The 13,738-nt window shown below is 53.3% G+C and overlaps 3 protein-coding genes across 3 annotated transcripts; 2 read left to right on the top strand and 1 right to left on the bottom strand.

The window, feature by feature from the left end:
• Positions 1 to 520: 520 nt before the first annotated feature.
• On the top strand, positions 521 to 2,143 carry BDP81DRAFT_412713 (CWC16 protein). Its single transcript, XM_060589234.1, has one exon. It carries the CDS (start codon positions 812 to 814, stop codon positions 1,703 to 1,705), a length of 894 nt encoding a protein of 297 aa, XP_060451507.1. The 5' UTR covers positions 521 to 811; the 3' UTR covers positions 1,706 to 2,143.
• A 638-nt stretch (positions 2,144 to 2,781) lies between these two features.
• BDP81DRAFT_412714 (uncharacterized protein) lies at positions 2,782 to 3,792 on the bottom strand. Its single transcript, XM_060589235.1, has one exon. It carries the CDS (start codon positions 3,371 to 3,373, stop codon positions 3,146 to 3,148), a length of 228 nt encoding a protein of 75 aa, XP_060451508.1. The 5' UTR covers positions 3,374 to 3,792; the 3' UTR covers positions 2,782 to 3,145.
• An 8,532-nt stretch (positions 3,793 to 12,324) lies between these two features.
• On the top strand, positions 12,325 to 13,477 carry BDP81DRAFT_4368 (phosphatidylethanolamine-binding protein). Its single transcript, XM_060591170.1, has 2 exons — positions 12,325 to 12,597; positions 12,656 to 13,477. The coding sequence occupies exons 1-2, from the start codon at positions 12,450 to 12,452 to the stop codon at positions 13,468 to 13,470; spliced, it is 963 nt and encodes a 320-aa protein (XP_060451509.1). The 5' UTR covers positions 12,325 to 12,449; the 3' UTR covers positions 13,471 to 13,477.
• The last annotated feature ends 261 nt before the right edge of the window (positions 13,478 to 13,738 follow it).

Consider the following 13,738-nt stretch of genomic DNA (forward strand, 5'->3'; position numbering starts at 1 on the left):
TGAGTGGGTTGTATTGACGCCGGCCAGGGTGCCGACTGTCAAGCTGGAGGCGGGTGAAAGATCTGCCGACATGCAACGTCCCTCTCTCTGCCCTCCGCGCGCTTCCCTCGCGGAAGTCCATGATCCGTCTACGGTGGCCGTCCGCGTTTTGAGTTGAGTGTTGCGTTGGTGCCCGAGAGTATCCGTAGCAGCAAGGAACTGGGAACGGGAGCCCAACTCGGGAAATTGAAGCTCAAACCAGGGTGCTCGTGATCAGCTCTAGACTCTGGTGGAAGGTGGACCTTGATTCTACACGTGTAGACATGGAAAGTTGTCCGCGCGAGTTTGTTGGGGCTCGCCAGCGGTCGTTGCCGAGGACTTCATACGTTGCTTCCAGTGCTGGTGGCGTGACCTTGGCCTGTCTACGTACTCCCTAGCCGATTAGCAAAGAACTATTCACAGTAATGCATAGCATGACACCCTATAGGTCGTGATGAATGAAATGGACTTAAGAGGCATTTCGCGATTGAGTTGAAGGTACAAACGTCCATTCGAGAATATCGTGAAGAGTGGTCACATGTAAAACGGTCTGAAGGAAACGGAAGTTGGATGCTGTGTTAACGGGACCGTAACCACCCCCGGGTATTTGGTTTTGCCGGTCTTCCGATACGGCACGGTGCCCCACCATCAGTGACATCCGCCACAGATTCACGGTTTGTTTGCCATATCAACTCCACCAAAAGTTTCACGACGGCCATACCATCACTCCGCGATTGCGCCAACCAACCCAGACCTTTCCGTCGCATAGCCCCGCGGGAGCTCGTCGCCCATCATGTCTGAACGAAAAGTGCTCCAGAAGTACTTCCCCCCGGATTTCGATCCCTCCGCCCTCACGCGCAAGCGCGGACCGAAGCAGACGGGCCCCAAGGTCCAGACCGTCCGCATTATGGCGCCCTTCTCAATGAAGTGCACAACGTGCGGAGAATACATCTACAAGGGCCGCAAGTTCAACTCCAGAAAGGAGACGAACCAAGCAGAGCGATACCTCAACATCCAGATTCACCGCTTCTACCTGAAATGCACGCGATGCTCGGCGGAAATCATCATCAGGACCGACCCCAAGATCGCCGACTACGCCGTCATCAAGGGCGCAATACGAAACATGGAGCCGTGGCGCAACAAGGAAGGCGAAAAGGAGAGCGTGGACGAGAGGCTGGACCGGCTGGAGCGCGAGGAGGCTGAAGCCGCGGGCGAGGAGGAGAAGAACGCGATGGCGGACCTGGAAGCCAAGAACGAGGATGCGAGGCTAGAGATGGCTGCCGCGGACGCGCTCGATGAGATTCGCCAGCGCAACGCGCGCATCCAGCGGTCTGAGAAGGACGGCGTGGACTTTTCTGAGTACGTCGTCCGGCCCGAGGACGAGGAGAGGGCGAGGGAAGAGAGGGAGGACGAGGAGACTGCGAAGAAGGCTTTCGCTGCTGCAAGGGAGAGGCTTGGGGAGGAGATTATCGACGATGATGAATATGACGGAGGGGTAATCGGAGGACCATCAACATCCTCCTCGTCATCCTCAACGTCAGGGGAGAAGTCGGACGCTGCGGCGGCGGGGACCGTGAGGGATACTTCAATGATGCCGCCGCCACCGCCTCCGGCCAAACGTGTGGTGAAGAAGAAGAAGGATTATTCTGCGGCGCTTGGCATCAAAAAGAAGCCTTCACTGGTCTGAGAGCTGCGCGATATGGGAATAGAAGGCCATAGGGCGTGGCTGCAGCGCTTTTACCCCTGGCTATTTGTCGCCTACCTGCATCACCACGCAGGAGAAATGGAGAGCAGCTGCACGTCATTTTCCCTTTCTTACCATGATGAATAGGGCTGTTATTTATCACTTGCTGGTAAACTTTAATCTTTGGGCATGGCGTTTCGGAAAACGGAGGTCTACCGCACAGACTCTTCCCAGGGTACATAATCAAGGCATTGGGTGGACAGACGGTTGATGGTGTAAGGGTATACGTACAATTGCAATGTAAGGTAGAAAATTGTTCAACAATCAAAGGTCAACACCGACAGAAGGGGTCGAAGCCCAACCCCAATTTTCCCCCCCTCGTCTCCTTTGACTTTTAATTCTTCGGACGATGAATAGCGAAAATAAACTCTAGCCATCCTGCATTTTAAGACGTCACTTCGACCGTTCCCCTCCCCTCCCCTCCCTTTGCACATCGCATCTTCTTTGCTATGTTCTAGATGGTGCTGGGTCGTCTGTGCTTTTTTTCTTGCAAGCCCCACTGTCGATCCCTGGCCTTGACAGGTCCAGCGCTGCGAAAGCTGTTGCGTAAGGGTGTGTGTGTGTGTGTGTGTTTGCGTGTGAATGGACTTGAAGGTTCGGCAGGCATCTGACCTCTTGGCTCGGTGAATTTCTTACTGTGTTGTACGATTCAGAGTTCTGGGTGGCTAGACCGCGTCGATCGTGGCAGGGTTGGCGGGTCTAATTAGGGATGGAAAGGATGGTCGACCTTTCGGAAACTGTGCGCTGGAAATGGTCGCAGGTTCTAGATGGGTGCAGAAGGTTGTCCTCATGGAAGGCTACCCATGGAAGAGGCTAGTAATTGTAGAACGTGATGTATGTTGCTTGACATGATGGGAATAAGGGCAAGCACTGGACATTCTCTGATGTCCCATATTGGCCATAGTTCAAGGAAATATCCAACGGCCAGGCATGGTTCTTGGGCTCAAGTTATAAGAATTGAGCAGACAGTATCGTAATGTGTAATGTCACAATTGAAAAGTTCTTGGAGCAAGAAAGAGTGTAGAGATTGTAACGATTTATTCGTTCCTATCATAAATCATGGGAGGTAGACTCCGACGTCTCGAAATCGTGCCACCCGAAACCCTTCAAACCGCCAACGCCTGAGGAACATTACCCTCCTAACCAAACCCCGCCATTGTAAAAAAAAAAAACAAGCTCTCTCACGCCAAATGCTAATGTTTCCATAGTTCTGATTCCATCGCGCTAGTATCTCACTGATCGGATGAACTCTGTTGTCTGCTGTTCGCAGTCGCTGAAAATGAAATACCTCTCATATCGATCGTGGTGATTGGTATGGATGAGGTGAGGTCCCGATGAAGCGGGACCAAGTTGTGGAACTATTATGAATTATCGATTGTTGTTTTAGTACGATGAGTCTTGGCTTGATGAACAGTGGTGACCGTTGATAGAAGGATAAGTTGTGCGGCCGCCGGATCTTCTGGTCGAGGAGCGGTTGGCAGCCTCCATCTGGCGCTTAGTGTGTTGATGCATTGAGCGCATGTAGGTGGAAATATCTGATGGAGGAGGAGGAGAGACGGGGATGGAAACAGAGTAGGCGTCCTGGCGAGCGGGCATGGTGGAAGGGCTCATAGATGCGATTTAGATGTATGTGTGGTGTTGTTTGGTAGTAAGCCGCTGTTGAGAGGCTTGAGATGTAGTCTTAGTAAGGAGTATTGGTAGTTGTTTGATGAGTTGCTTCGAAGATGAAGTGATGAGCTGATTGTATATAGAAGCTTGGTAGTTGTTTTGAGAACGGTGAGGTTGTTGTTATTGTAGCTAGATGCTGATGAGACGGACTTTCAAGAAACGGTGGATGGCGGGCATGGTCCTGAGTTTATAAAAGAAAATAAGAGGGGCGAAAAGGGTCGCTGCAAGGCTTGTCGTGGAGAAGAGGTGAACACAGACGTAGGGGAAAGTTGGGCACGACGGGGTTGTGTGGTGGTGAGCAAGCCGGCCGCCCATCAGGCAAACACAGGGTCCTCCGTCACTAGCGGGTGTTGCAAGCTATGGGACCTACGCTAAGGTACACCCCCCCCTCCCAGTCTCCAAGGTAGAGGTCGAGGAGGGGGGGGTCTGAGTGTGTGGGAGAGCACACGAGAGAAAGCAGAGAGCAGACTACAGACTACAGAGCAAAAGCAGGCACCGTTCCTTTCTCCTCACCCCCTCATCCCTTCCCTTCCCACTCAGCGAAGGAGGAGCTGTTGCATATCCCGCCTACACTCAATCCGCTAGGGATCGGCAGTGATTGACGGCGTCTTAGCGTTCTGCTGTACCCCCGGGTGAGGTCTGCACGATATGGCGTAACTGGGCCGGGGTTGGGGCGCAAGGGGCCAATCAAGCAGACCTCCTCCACTGCTCAGTTATTGCCACGGACAGGGCTGATGATGCAGTAAGCGGTACGGTGATACACTGCAGGGCCAAAAAAGAAGGGTGGTAGCGGTGGTTTGTGGGTGCGGGAGGTGGTCGAGAACGGAAAGACCCTGCTGATCAGTTGTCCAGAACGAAAGTCACCGGGCATGTCATTATTGGCCACACACACACATACCTACTCCGTACGGGCATCTGTTCCTCTCACTCCTTGGAGAGAGCTACAGGATACCTATCGACATGTCGAAATGTCTTTCCCCCCGAATCTCGGACAAAGACAGCGACGATCACTCCCGTCCTTCTCTTTTTTTTTTCTCTTCTCATTCTTACCCTTGGAGGTTCTGGACCGGACGGGAGGCCCTGAGAAAAGAGGCTTGAGGGGTTTCCGATCCATGCACTATCACTACGTAGAGATAGACATGGCCAGACTGCAAGCGAATAGGATTGTCTCGAACATCGTGCCCATCCCGACGCCAAAGGTGTGTTGGACCCTTGGATTTTTTGGCCACCCACCCTATAAGCTTACAGGAATGCATTATCGAAAGCTTGAAACCTCCCCAACTCTGATGGAGGGTCGGCATGTTCGTTGTACGATTGTGCTGCCACGGCTGCATAGTACCTCTTTCCCGTCCAGGGGAACGGGGGACATGCCATGAAAAACTCTCGAATCAAGCAAGCGAGCGTACGGACAGGTAGCCATCCGCAAGCAAGCAAGCAGCCTGCACGACGACCGACGATGGAGGGTCAAGCCCGGGGGGTCACAAGCCAGCAAAAAGAAGCGTGCTCACATTAAAGACACGCGCTGCTGGCACTTGACCAGAGCTGCCCTAGTCCAAGAGATTCAATGACAGGAAAGAAGAGGATGTGGTGCTTGTCTTGCTTAGAGTAGCAAGAATGTGTGTGAGGAAGGTTGGCAACGGCGCGGCCAAGCAGTAGCCAAGCAAGACTTGTCGTCAAAGATCGGCGGGTGGAGCAGACGTCATTGGCCGAAGCGTCTACGTCGGCCGGACCCCGGGTGTGGACGTTGCTGCCAGTGGGTCCGTCCAGTGTCCCATCTTCCTTCCTTTCTTGCGGCTTTCACCCACAGTGCCACTCATAAGGGCCACAACAGCTGCAACTGGGCGCCAGCCGTCCAGGTCTGTGCCGGGGGGCGGACACCACGCCGTCAAGGCAGAAAGCACGGATCCCGCCCCAAAACAAGAGTCGTGAAGGCTAGCCGCCAAATCTGAAGCATTCAGCAACTTTTTGCAACTGCTAGGCCCCCGGTTCTCCACCCTCTGCGAGAGCTGTCATTGGTTTGATCTTCATGTCAGTGGGAACGATGTCCAGATCGTGACCATGCGTGCTCAAACACCAGGAACGTACCTGGCAGAAATTTCCATGATGCCCTCATGCCCACCATCCTCCGTCGGCATGGGAATCTGCTCAATTTGCCATGGCGGCGAGAGCGGCGAGACTAGATTTCGGCACTCTTGGGCCTCAATTTCCCATCCCCCCTCCCGAGAAATTGATGAGGATGATAATTGCCCCTTCCCACCCCGGTGGCAACCCCATCCATCAAAGGCCTCTGCGTCGATTCCCATGATTCCCATGTCAGGGGGATCTTGACGTGCCCCATCACGCCCTCCCACACTTGACCTGGTCCACCGGAGCTGGCCCATGCCGAAGCTATTCAGAGTTGAAGAGTGAGTCGGCAGGGTGCCAAGATCAACAACAAGGAAACTTTGCACAACTTTTGGCCCCTCGATATCACGGAGCCGGGTCACGGAGGAGCAGACAAGGTTCATTGCACCGTAGGCCGCATCCGGTCTTGATCAGGCCCTCACCGAGAAGTTGGTGACATATCTCTTCAGGTGAGAGATTTACCAAGCAGTGCAAGAGTCAGGGGTCCGCGAACTAAAACTCCGATACACGCTGGGATTGAAAGGCCGGGGAGATCTGACAAGAGAGAAAACACACTTTGTCGCTAAAGGAAAGTAACCGAAACAGCGGGTTTGCGCGTTTGTATTTTGATCATTGATGGCCTAGAACCCCCATTGGAGCATGGATTGCCTCCCTTGAGCAGCGGCGAGACAGCTCTGACGGAAGATAGGCGATACGCAGCAAACCGTAACGTAAGATAGACGGCCGGGGGGGGGGGGTCGCAAGAGAGGGATGGATGCTCTCATGGAGGATGGTCCATGAATGGATGCATGTGGACAGGACGTATGCGTAGCGACGGACAGACCTCGAACCGGCCGTAGCTTGTGTGCTTGTTAGGCAGACGACAGAAATTCAGACTTTGGGGCTGGCTGGATGGGGCACACAGACGTCAAGGCTGACGGAAGGCAGCTCTTCCATCCTCTCTGTTCGTGTCGGCCTCGCCTCAATCTACGTCGTTGGAGCTCTTTGGAGGTTGGTGTGTCGTCAGGTCTTGCCAATCAAGTCTCGTGTGAAGTCACGCTGCGCCACTAACCCGGCGCCCTATGATGTCACCCGCAGTCCTGCACCCCTGGTCCGACGGTCGGATCCCCCCTGCTTCCGGCCCAGTAAACCAATCATAACGTTGGAGCGAGCGTTTTCTTCCATTTTCCCCCTTCCCTCCCTGGTAACGTTTTGACAAGCTGCTCCGTTACACACCACAGACACGCCCCCCTTTTCCCTCAAAGGCTCAAACGCTGGTCCATTCCGTCACAAGAAGGAATGATACGCGCGACGACCTCATAGCACCACAGACAGCACCACAAGTTATGTCTTTCGACGTCTCTTTACGTCGACAGCCCGCTTAGACCGAGTTCCACGAGGCGGGAAAGAAACCCTTTTCTCTCCTAGATCTTCAGATTTGCACGTTTGCTAGCTAGAATGCGGCTCCCGTCTTGCTTCGTTCGAGCACTGCTGCATTGTCTGTCATGCACACCTAGCTGCGATTGAAGCTAAATTCTCTTTTTTTTTCTTTCGCTTCACCCCTTGCTACAGTTTCCCTCATCATCGTGCGACCCTTACGACAGCTGACAATGAGAGAAAAAAAAAAGCCTCTCCCGTCTAAGTATGGGAGCACCCATGAAGCAGTTCCCGCCACCTGCATCATACCATAACTATCCACACTCTCCATGAGCTCCTCTCAGCCTCGAATGGGGACTCAGGGCCGCGCCAAGGTTCCAGACCCTGACACTGTCTGACCCGGACCACAAGAGAATGAAGAGCTCACATACCTCAAAGTGATGATATGAACGAACTGTTCTTTGCGCTACCGTCAAAGGTATGCCATTACACGTGATGACGCCATGCCTCTCACCTCACCTCATCTCTACCGGCCGCTATGCCCGAAGAGCTGCCACACACAATCAGATCTCAATCCTCCTACTTTGGGCGGATGGTCGTCCGTGACAGCATACCGTACTCAGCGACGACCCCTGAATTACAGCTAACAAATAGGTACGGGCTGCAAAGTGCTTTCGCCCCTGCGTGCCTGCGTCCTCAACTTCTCGGCCGCGGTAGGAGCCGTCCCAACGGCTAGACCACGCAGTATGAACGAATGGCCCGCATAATGACATCGGTCTCGCCTGCGATGGGCCTTTGATGGGGGCCGAGGGGGTCGTGGAGGTCTGGGGAAACATCCTCTGAAACGTCATGAATGATGTTATACTACCTTAGAGACGGCTTCCAACGTGCCAACCAGGCATCTAATGGCCTCCTTCACACCCAGGGAGAGAATTATCGGCCGACACCTCGTCCACAATGACGAGTCCCGATCTCCCTTCTCCGACTCAACATGAGTATCAAGGTCCACGCGCCCTCAAACTTAGCGATGATAGTCCCAAGCTCGAGCATCATCGGAACACCTCATAGATGCCAGAGAAGATAGCAGCACGCCGAGTCTTTTCTTCTGCCCCTCTCTGATCCCCGAAACCTCTCTGACCGACCCGGTGCTTTCCCCGCCACTTTGCGGCACCTCTGCGTCCGAATTCACTGGGGCCCGATGGGTTTGAAGCTCTCGCCCCTCGAGATCCTCGCCGCTAACCGTCCCGGTAATGATTGGCTCTCACTGAGCTGCTCGGCGATCCCCTCCGTCATCCTGACGGCCGTTCCGACTTCTCGAGCGCGATCTTCTCTGAGATATTGAAGCTTGCTCGTCAACTAACGGACTCGGGTAAGGCTGGAGCAGCTATCAAACATCTTTCACATCCCCAGTGTTGAACATCGAGATCCAGCTATGGTCTACGTTCAACAGTCCACAGTTCTGTCGCTATGCGTATTTCGCAGTAAACATCCTCGGTGGCGGTTGCCCGTCTTTTTACGGTACCAGGTCACCATCGGTTGGCCATAGCCTTCACTCTTACCCCTTACTACAGTGCTACAGTACGTCGCCGTCACGCCCCTTCAGATCACATATAGGGTTATCCAGTCTAGGTGTCTGGGAAGAGAAGTTAGTGGTGGACGAGTTGCTCCATATTCGCTGCCCAAGTCCCCTAGAATTCCTCGAGATGTGCGTGTAACGCCCGACCGGTCGGTGAATCAGCGCTGGTGTAAGTGTAACCTAGAGGACCTCATACAAGGACGCCTATGCCGTCATTCTGGCCACCGTCTCCAGTTATATTTTGTCGTGGCAGTGGGTGTCGCGCGGTGCGGGAGCGATGACGGTAACGGGTGATTCTCGTTATGAGCTTACCCTCACGAGTTTAACCCAGGCTTTGACGAAGCAGTCTCTTGAGCCCTCGAGAGAAGAATCCTTTCTGAAAAGAGCAGTCCAGGCTTCTTGTCCCTGGATTTCGACTCACAGAAGATTGGCAAACCCCCATCTCAATGGGGGCAATGTGGTATGGTTGCTCGTCCTTCATCAAAACAGCATGCGAGCGTGGCGGGGAATCTGGAAGATCGTCTTCGTCGAATCGCCACTATCACCATCATTCCCCGTCGGTTGTATCCTTTCCGAAAAGGGTCTTTTCACAACTTCTTGAGCAAGCGGATAAGTACATTGCGTGATTGCGAAGCTGACTTGTCCTAGTTGTATGTTGAATTCGTGCTTTCCTAGCCCAAACTCCTAATACAGCCTTGATATAATTTCACTACCTATCACAGAATCAGTCAGGGGGAAAATTGAACATATGGCGTTGGTAAGTACACGTAAAGCTTGAGCGTGGCCGAGACCATGAATATCAAACTACTATCTGAGAAGTGGACAAGGTTCTGGGTTGAAATAGCACGGAATGCTTACTCTGACATGAAAACATCCACCACCAATAATCAACCCGTCGGTTCTCTTTGTCGGTCAGGGACCAGGCAGACATGGGCCATTGAGAAGTTTCTGGTGAAGTTGTTCTTGAGGAATACCAGGCCTTCTCCCTCCTTTACTAGAGGAGATATCAAGTAATTACCACCAGGCGGTAAAAGATCAGACATATCTACGAGTCTTCTCATTCCCGAAAGGCTCAGCACGTCGTTATCACAACTCTTCGGCGAAGCGGGATAACTACTGGCCACCTCACGTGAATCAATCACAATACTCAGCTCAGGCAGTATGTCATCATCCTATTTCGAAATAGCCACCGCCCAGAAGTACAATAACAACTCTTTCTGGTGGGATGTTGTCATGCTTAGTAACTTTCTTCCATCCTGATGCCATTATCTAACTCAATTAACTCAATAAACTTTGCAGTGTCCAAAGTGACGTGGATGACCAAAACTGCCATTACAGAGTAATCTCCTCGTGTCGGTTGAGAGGACACGCGGGCATTCTTTCCTGCCGCAACCTCGAGCGCAAGGTGATTGGGTCACCGAATGGCACCTACCAGATGTAAATGCCAATTACTTACCTTATCGCAAAGGCGCATCCTTCCCTTCAGACTCGCCAACTACTTCCTGTAGCGTGCAGTCTTCCTCACTCAATTTCATCCCCGAAAGCGAGGTAGGTATGTATGCCATTTTTGCCGTGCTCACATCTACCCCTCCGAGTGACACGCGGTTGACTTTCCCCTTCTCTCGTACAACCACGATGGGCACATGATTCAGATGAAACCACCACCATCGGATCTGACACGGTATTTGAGAACTCTGTCTACATGAGATTGCGATCTTGAGATGCTAACTGGACTTCCGAGGGACCAGGCACGGCATCGACCGCCCGAGAAGTATTGTTCAGACGCTTGCGTTCCTGGGCAAAGACCTGCACATCCGCGAAGGATTGCAACATAGCTTCTGTCCAACAAATACGCAGACGGGAAGGAAGATGACGACCGTTGAATCCACACGCGCGTGCCACGATAACTCTCGTCTGATCTTGTGGACGGAACCCTTGCCTCGCCTTACAACATTCGACAACCCAGTCGATCTTTTGCCGATCCTCCGTCAACCCCGCTGCCGGAGTGTTCTGAGTCGGGCATCCATACACACGAGAGACTCTTTGGCTCCGCAAACCATCAAATAGGCCTAGGTCTTGTTCTGGGTATCAATCATCCCAGACCCTGCTACCCATTGAGGGAAATCGGAGGGTTATCGTGGTTCAGCCATGGCTATCATGTCCTCCAACCGGCTGGAGGGCTTGTTCGCCCGCAAAAAGCCAAAGTGTACGGATGCATTAGTGTTCAGGCCGGGAAACCCCATCTAGCTGTGTATGCTGTCGATCATTTGGAGCAGACAAACACTTTCGCGGCGACAAATGACATTGCGCTCATCCCAGGTGGCAGAAGGGTGTTCACGACCTGACGACGGTGGATGATCATTCCTGCAAACTCCCATGGTTGGTATCGCACAGTCGATAACCTTCAATACGCCAAGGCTAAACACCATTCCTATCACCAACATAAGCAAGTTGACGATGTCGGCATCCCACACGAAAGTTTGGCGTTCATATGGCACTTTAGTGCTGGTCATATGAATGCATGATGATTTTGGCTCTGAGGCGCATTGGGCGAGCAAACCTTGCCTTGGCGACTCATTTACGCGGGATTTGCTGCTGAAAAAGTCATTGGTGGAAGACACAGGCTTGAGCTTCAATCCCATCCGGATTCGGGTCATTCCCAGCCATTTGGTATCCACTTTCACAACTTAGTTCCCTCGTCGAACCAAGTCTGTTGCGCAACGAGCCGGACGACCGACGAACAGTGATTTGAGCTTTGCGCACATATTCACCGTCAACCTGTTCTCTGCAGTCTGTAGCCTTGTGGTGAAGTTCGGATGGCGTCCTTTTTGGGTTTTATACGTCCCGGACGACCATTGGCGAAGACGCTGGTAGACTCCGGATGCCGAGTATCGGAAACAAAAGGCCGATGTTTCATGGTCTCCTACAATTCAATACTATAAGTGGCGGGGTTGTGCCAGCCACAAAGTCAGCATGGATTCCCAGAAGTAAGGCCGGCTGCATCCGTTTCCCCATTTCTTGGAAGCGCCGTGGCAGAACAGATCGTTCTTTCTTGGTTCTTAGTTTCGCAAGTCACGGGAATTTCTGTCATTGGCTTCTACTCAACTACCAGTACGGAAGAGAGCCGGAGCGCAACTCAGCACAACGTGATTGGCTTTCACCGCAATGTCCAGTTGTTAGGAGAAGACAGTAAGGGCGCATCTCCAACACACAGACCCCGGGTTGAGTCCAGAAACTATGCCGACGTCGCACAAACATCCCATCTCTTGGCTGACTACTCCTAGCCAGCCAAAATGATCGCCAACCTTCATTTTCACAGACTCTGCCAAGGCAATCATGGACATGTTTAAAGGGTCTTTTCCGGGGTCGCTTGATAGGATACACCGGCACAGCAGGAAGAAGCGGGATAATGCTAGAGATCTTTACTTGGGATATCGCCATTTCCAGCCAACACCCAAGGCGCAAAAAGGGTAGAGAACATTTGATCTCCCGGCGGGGCGCAATGTCGCAACTTGTAGTCGCAGCTTGTTCCTGTTCTGTTCAAACTTCAAATAAGGACAACCCTGCATAATCCAGGTACAGGCTTTCCCCGTCCATCGACGCGCATCTCCCGAGCCCCAGAGAGTGTGGCCGCGGGCCAATGCTTCATGCAGCAGACAGTTGCGTCTTGTAACAACAGTGCTAAGACTGCGTTTCATCCTGGATCGACAATGTTTCCGCACCCACGGATGACCCCCAAGGTTTACATGGGGCGAAAAGAGTAGGCGCCCTAGATAATGTCTGGGCAGGTCGCCCAAAGGTAGGATAAGCATGGCCGAAACTCTTTTTCTTTCCTGTTAAACGACGTTGTGGTTGAGCCAGGTATTTCCGTTTGGCTGTGTTGTTCATATTCATTCCTTCTTTTCTTTCGATTCTAAACAAAGTAGCGACTTACTACACGCTCCTTCGAGATATTTCTTAATAATGTTGTCTAAGGCTATTGCCGTCCTGGCGGCGGCGACGTTGACGTCGGCCGCTACGCCCATGGGCTTTATGCCCCAATCAAACACTCCCCTAATTGTTTCTTACGGAGGCATCTCGGCACTGGATGGCGTGAACTTGCCTAGGGATTGTAAGTTTTCACACGGTCGAGACCAAAGAGTGAGGTCAACCTAACAATCACCCAACAGCTAGTCAGACGCAACCCACAATCGCGACCGAGCAGCAGCTTAAGGGCCAGTATGCGGTGATAATGGTTGACATCGACGTCCCGACCAACCAGCCCCCCAAGACCGGAACTCTTCTCCACTGGATGCAGACCGGCCTCATGTCTGCCGACACCCCGATGACGCTCAACACGACCGCCGGGCCCAAGAAGGTGTTCCTCATGCAGAACAAGATGAACGCGGCCGCTCTGGCGCCTTACATTGGCCCCAACCCGCCCGCGAGAGAGCCTCTCAGCCATCGATACACCTTTGTCGCGGTCGACCATACGATGATCACGCAGCAAGGCCTTATGGCCCTCTCCGGCGCGGCTCAAAGCCGTCGTGACTTCAACGTCATGAACGGTCTCATGGCGGCCGGTCTATCAGACAAGGTTGTCGCCGGTAACTTCTTCCGCGTCACGAACGCCGGACCCGTTGGCGCTGGCCAAGGAACTGGAGAAGGAGGCGGCCGCGGTAACAGCACTGGTGGAGGAGGTGGCATGCCCATGCAGCCCAAGCCGATGCCGATGCCGATGCCGATGCCCGCCCCTGCGCCCCCCGCTGGAACCCCGACTACGCCCGGAGGCGGTGGTATGCCTGGTATGCCCAACATGCCCGGCATGAGCATGGCCCCCGGTATGACGACGCCGATGCCCGGTATGCCCGGTGCCAGCGCGCCCCCTGTTGGTGGTGCTCAGCCGTCAAACCCCGCCCGCGCCAGTGGTCTCAGTCTCGCTCCCGGTCTCGGTATCATGACCATGGGTCTCTGCCTCATCGGTTCCCTGTTCATCTTCATGTAGACCTTTACAGGCCGTTACGGGCACGGGATGGGGAGTTTTGGGTAACCTGCTGAAGAGGCCAGAAGATGTTTTCTTTTCTTTTCCTGGCTGCCGCTGTAAGCTGGATGTGGAGGGATGCCAGTCGTATATAGTGTAGAGCAGCATGCCAATACAACAGTTGAGATGCGGCACATCGTGTTCCGTCTGCCTCGTAGTTGCGATTAACTCATCCACGTGATGTTGAGGATCCCAGCACCGACATCCCGGTAGTGGTTCATCCACCAGCCGC

Source organism: Colletotrichum phormii (genome assembly GCF_030913505.1).
Source record: "Colletotrichum phormii strain CBS 102054 chromosome Unknown BDP81scaffold_1, whole genome shotgun sequence".
Classification (NCBI taxonomy): domain Eukaryota; kingdom Fungi; phylum Ascomycota; class Sordariomycetes; order Glomerellales; family Glomerellaceae; genus Colletotrichum; species Colletotrichum phormii.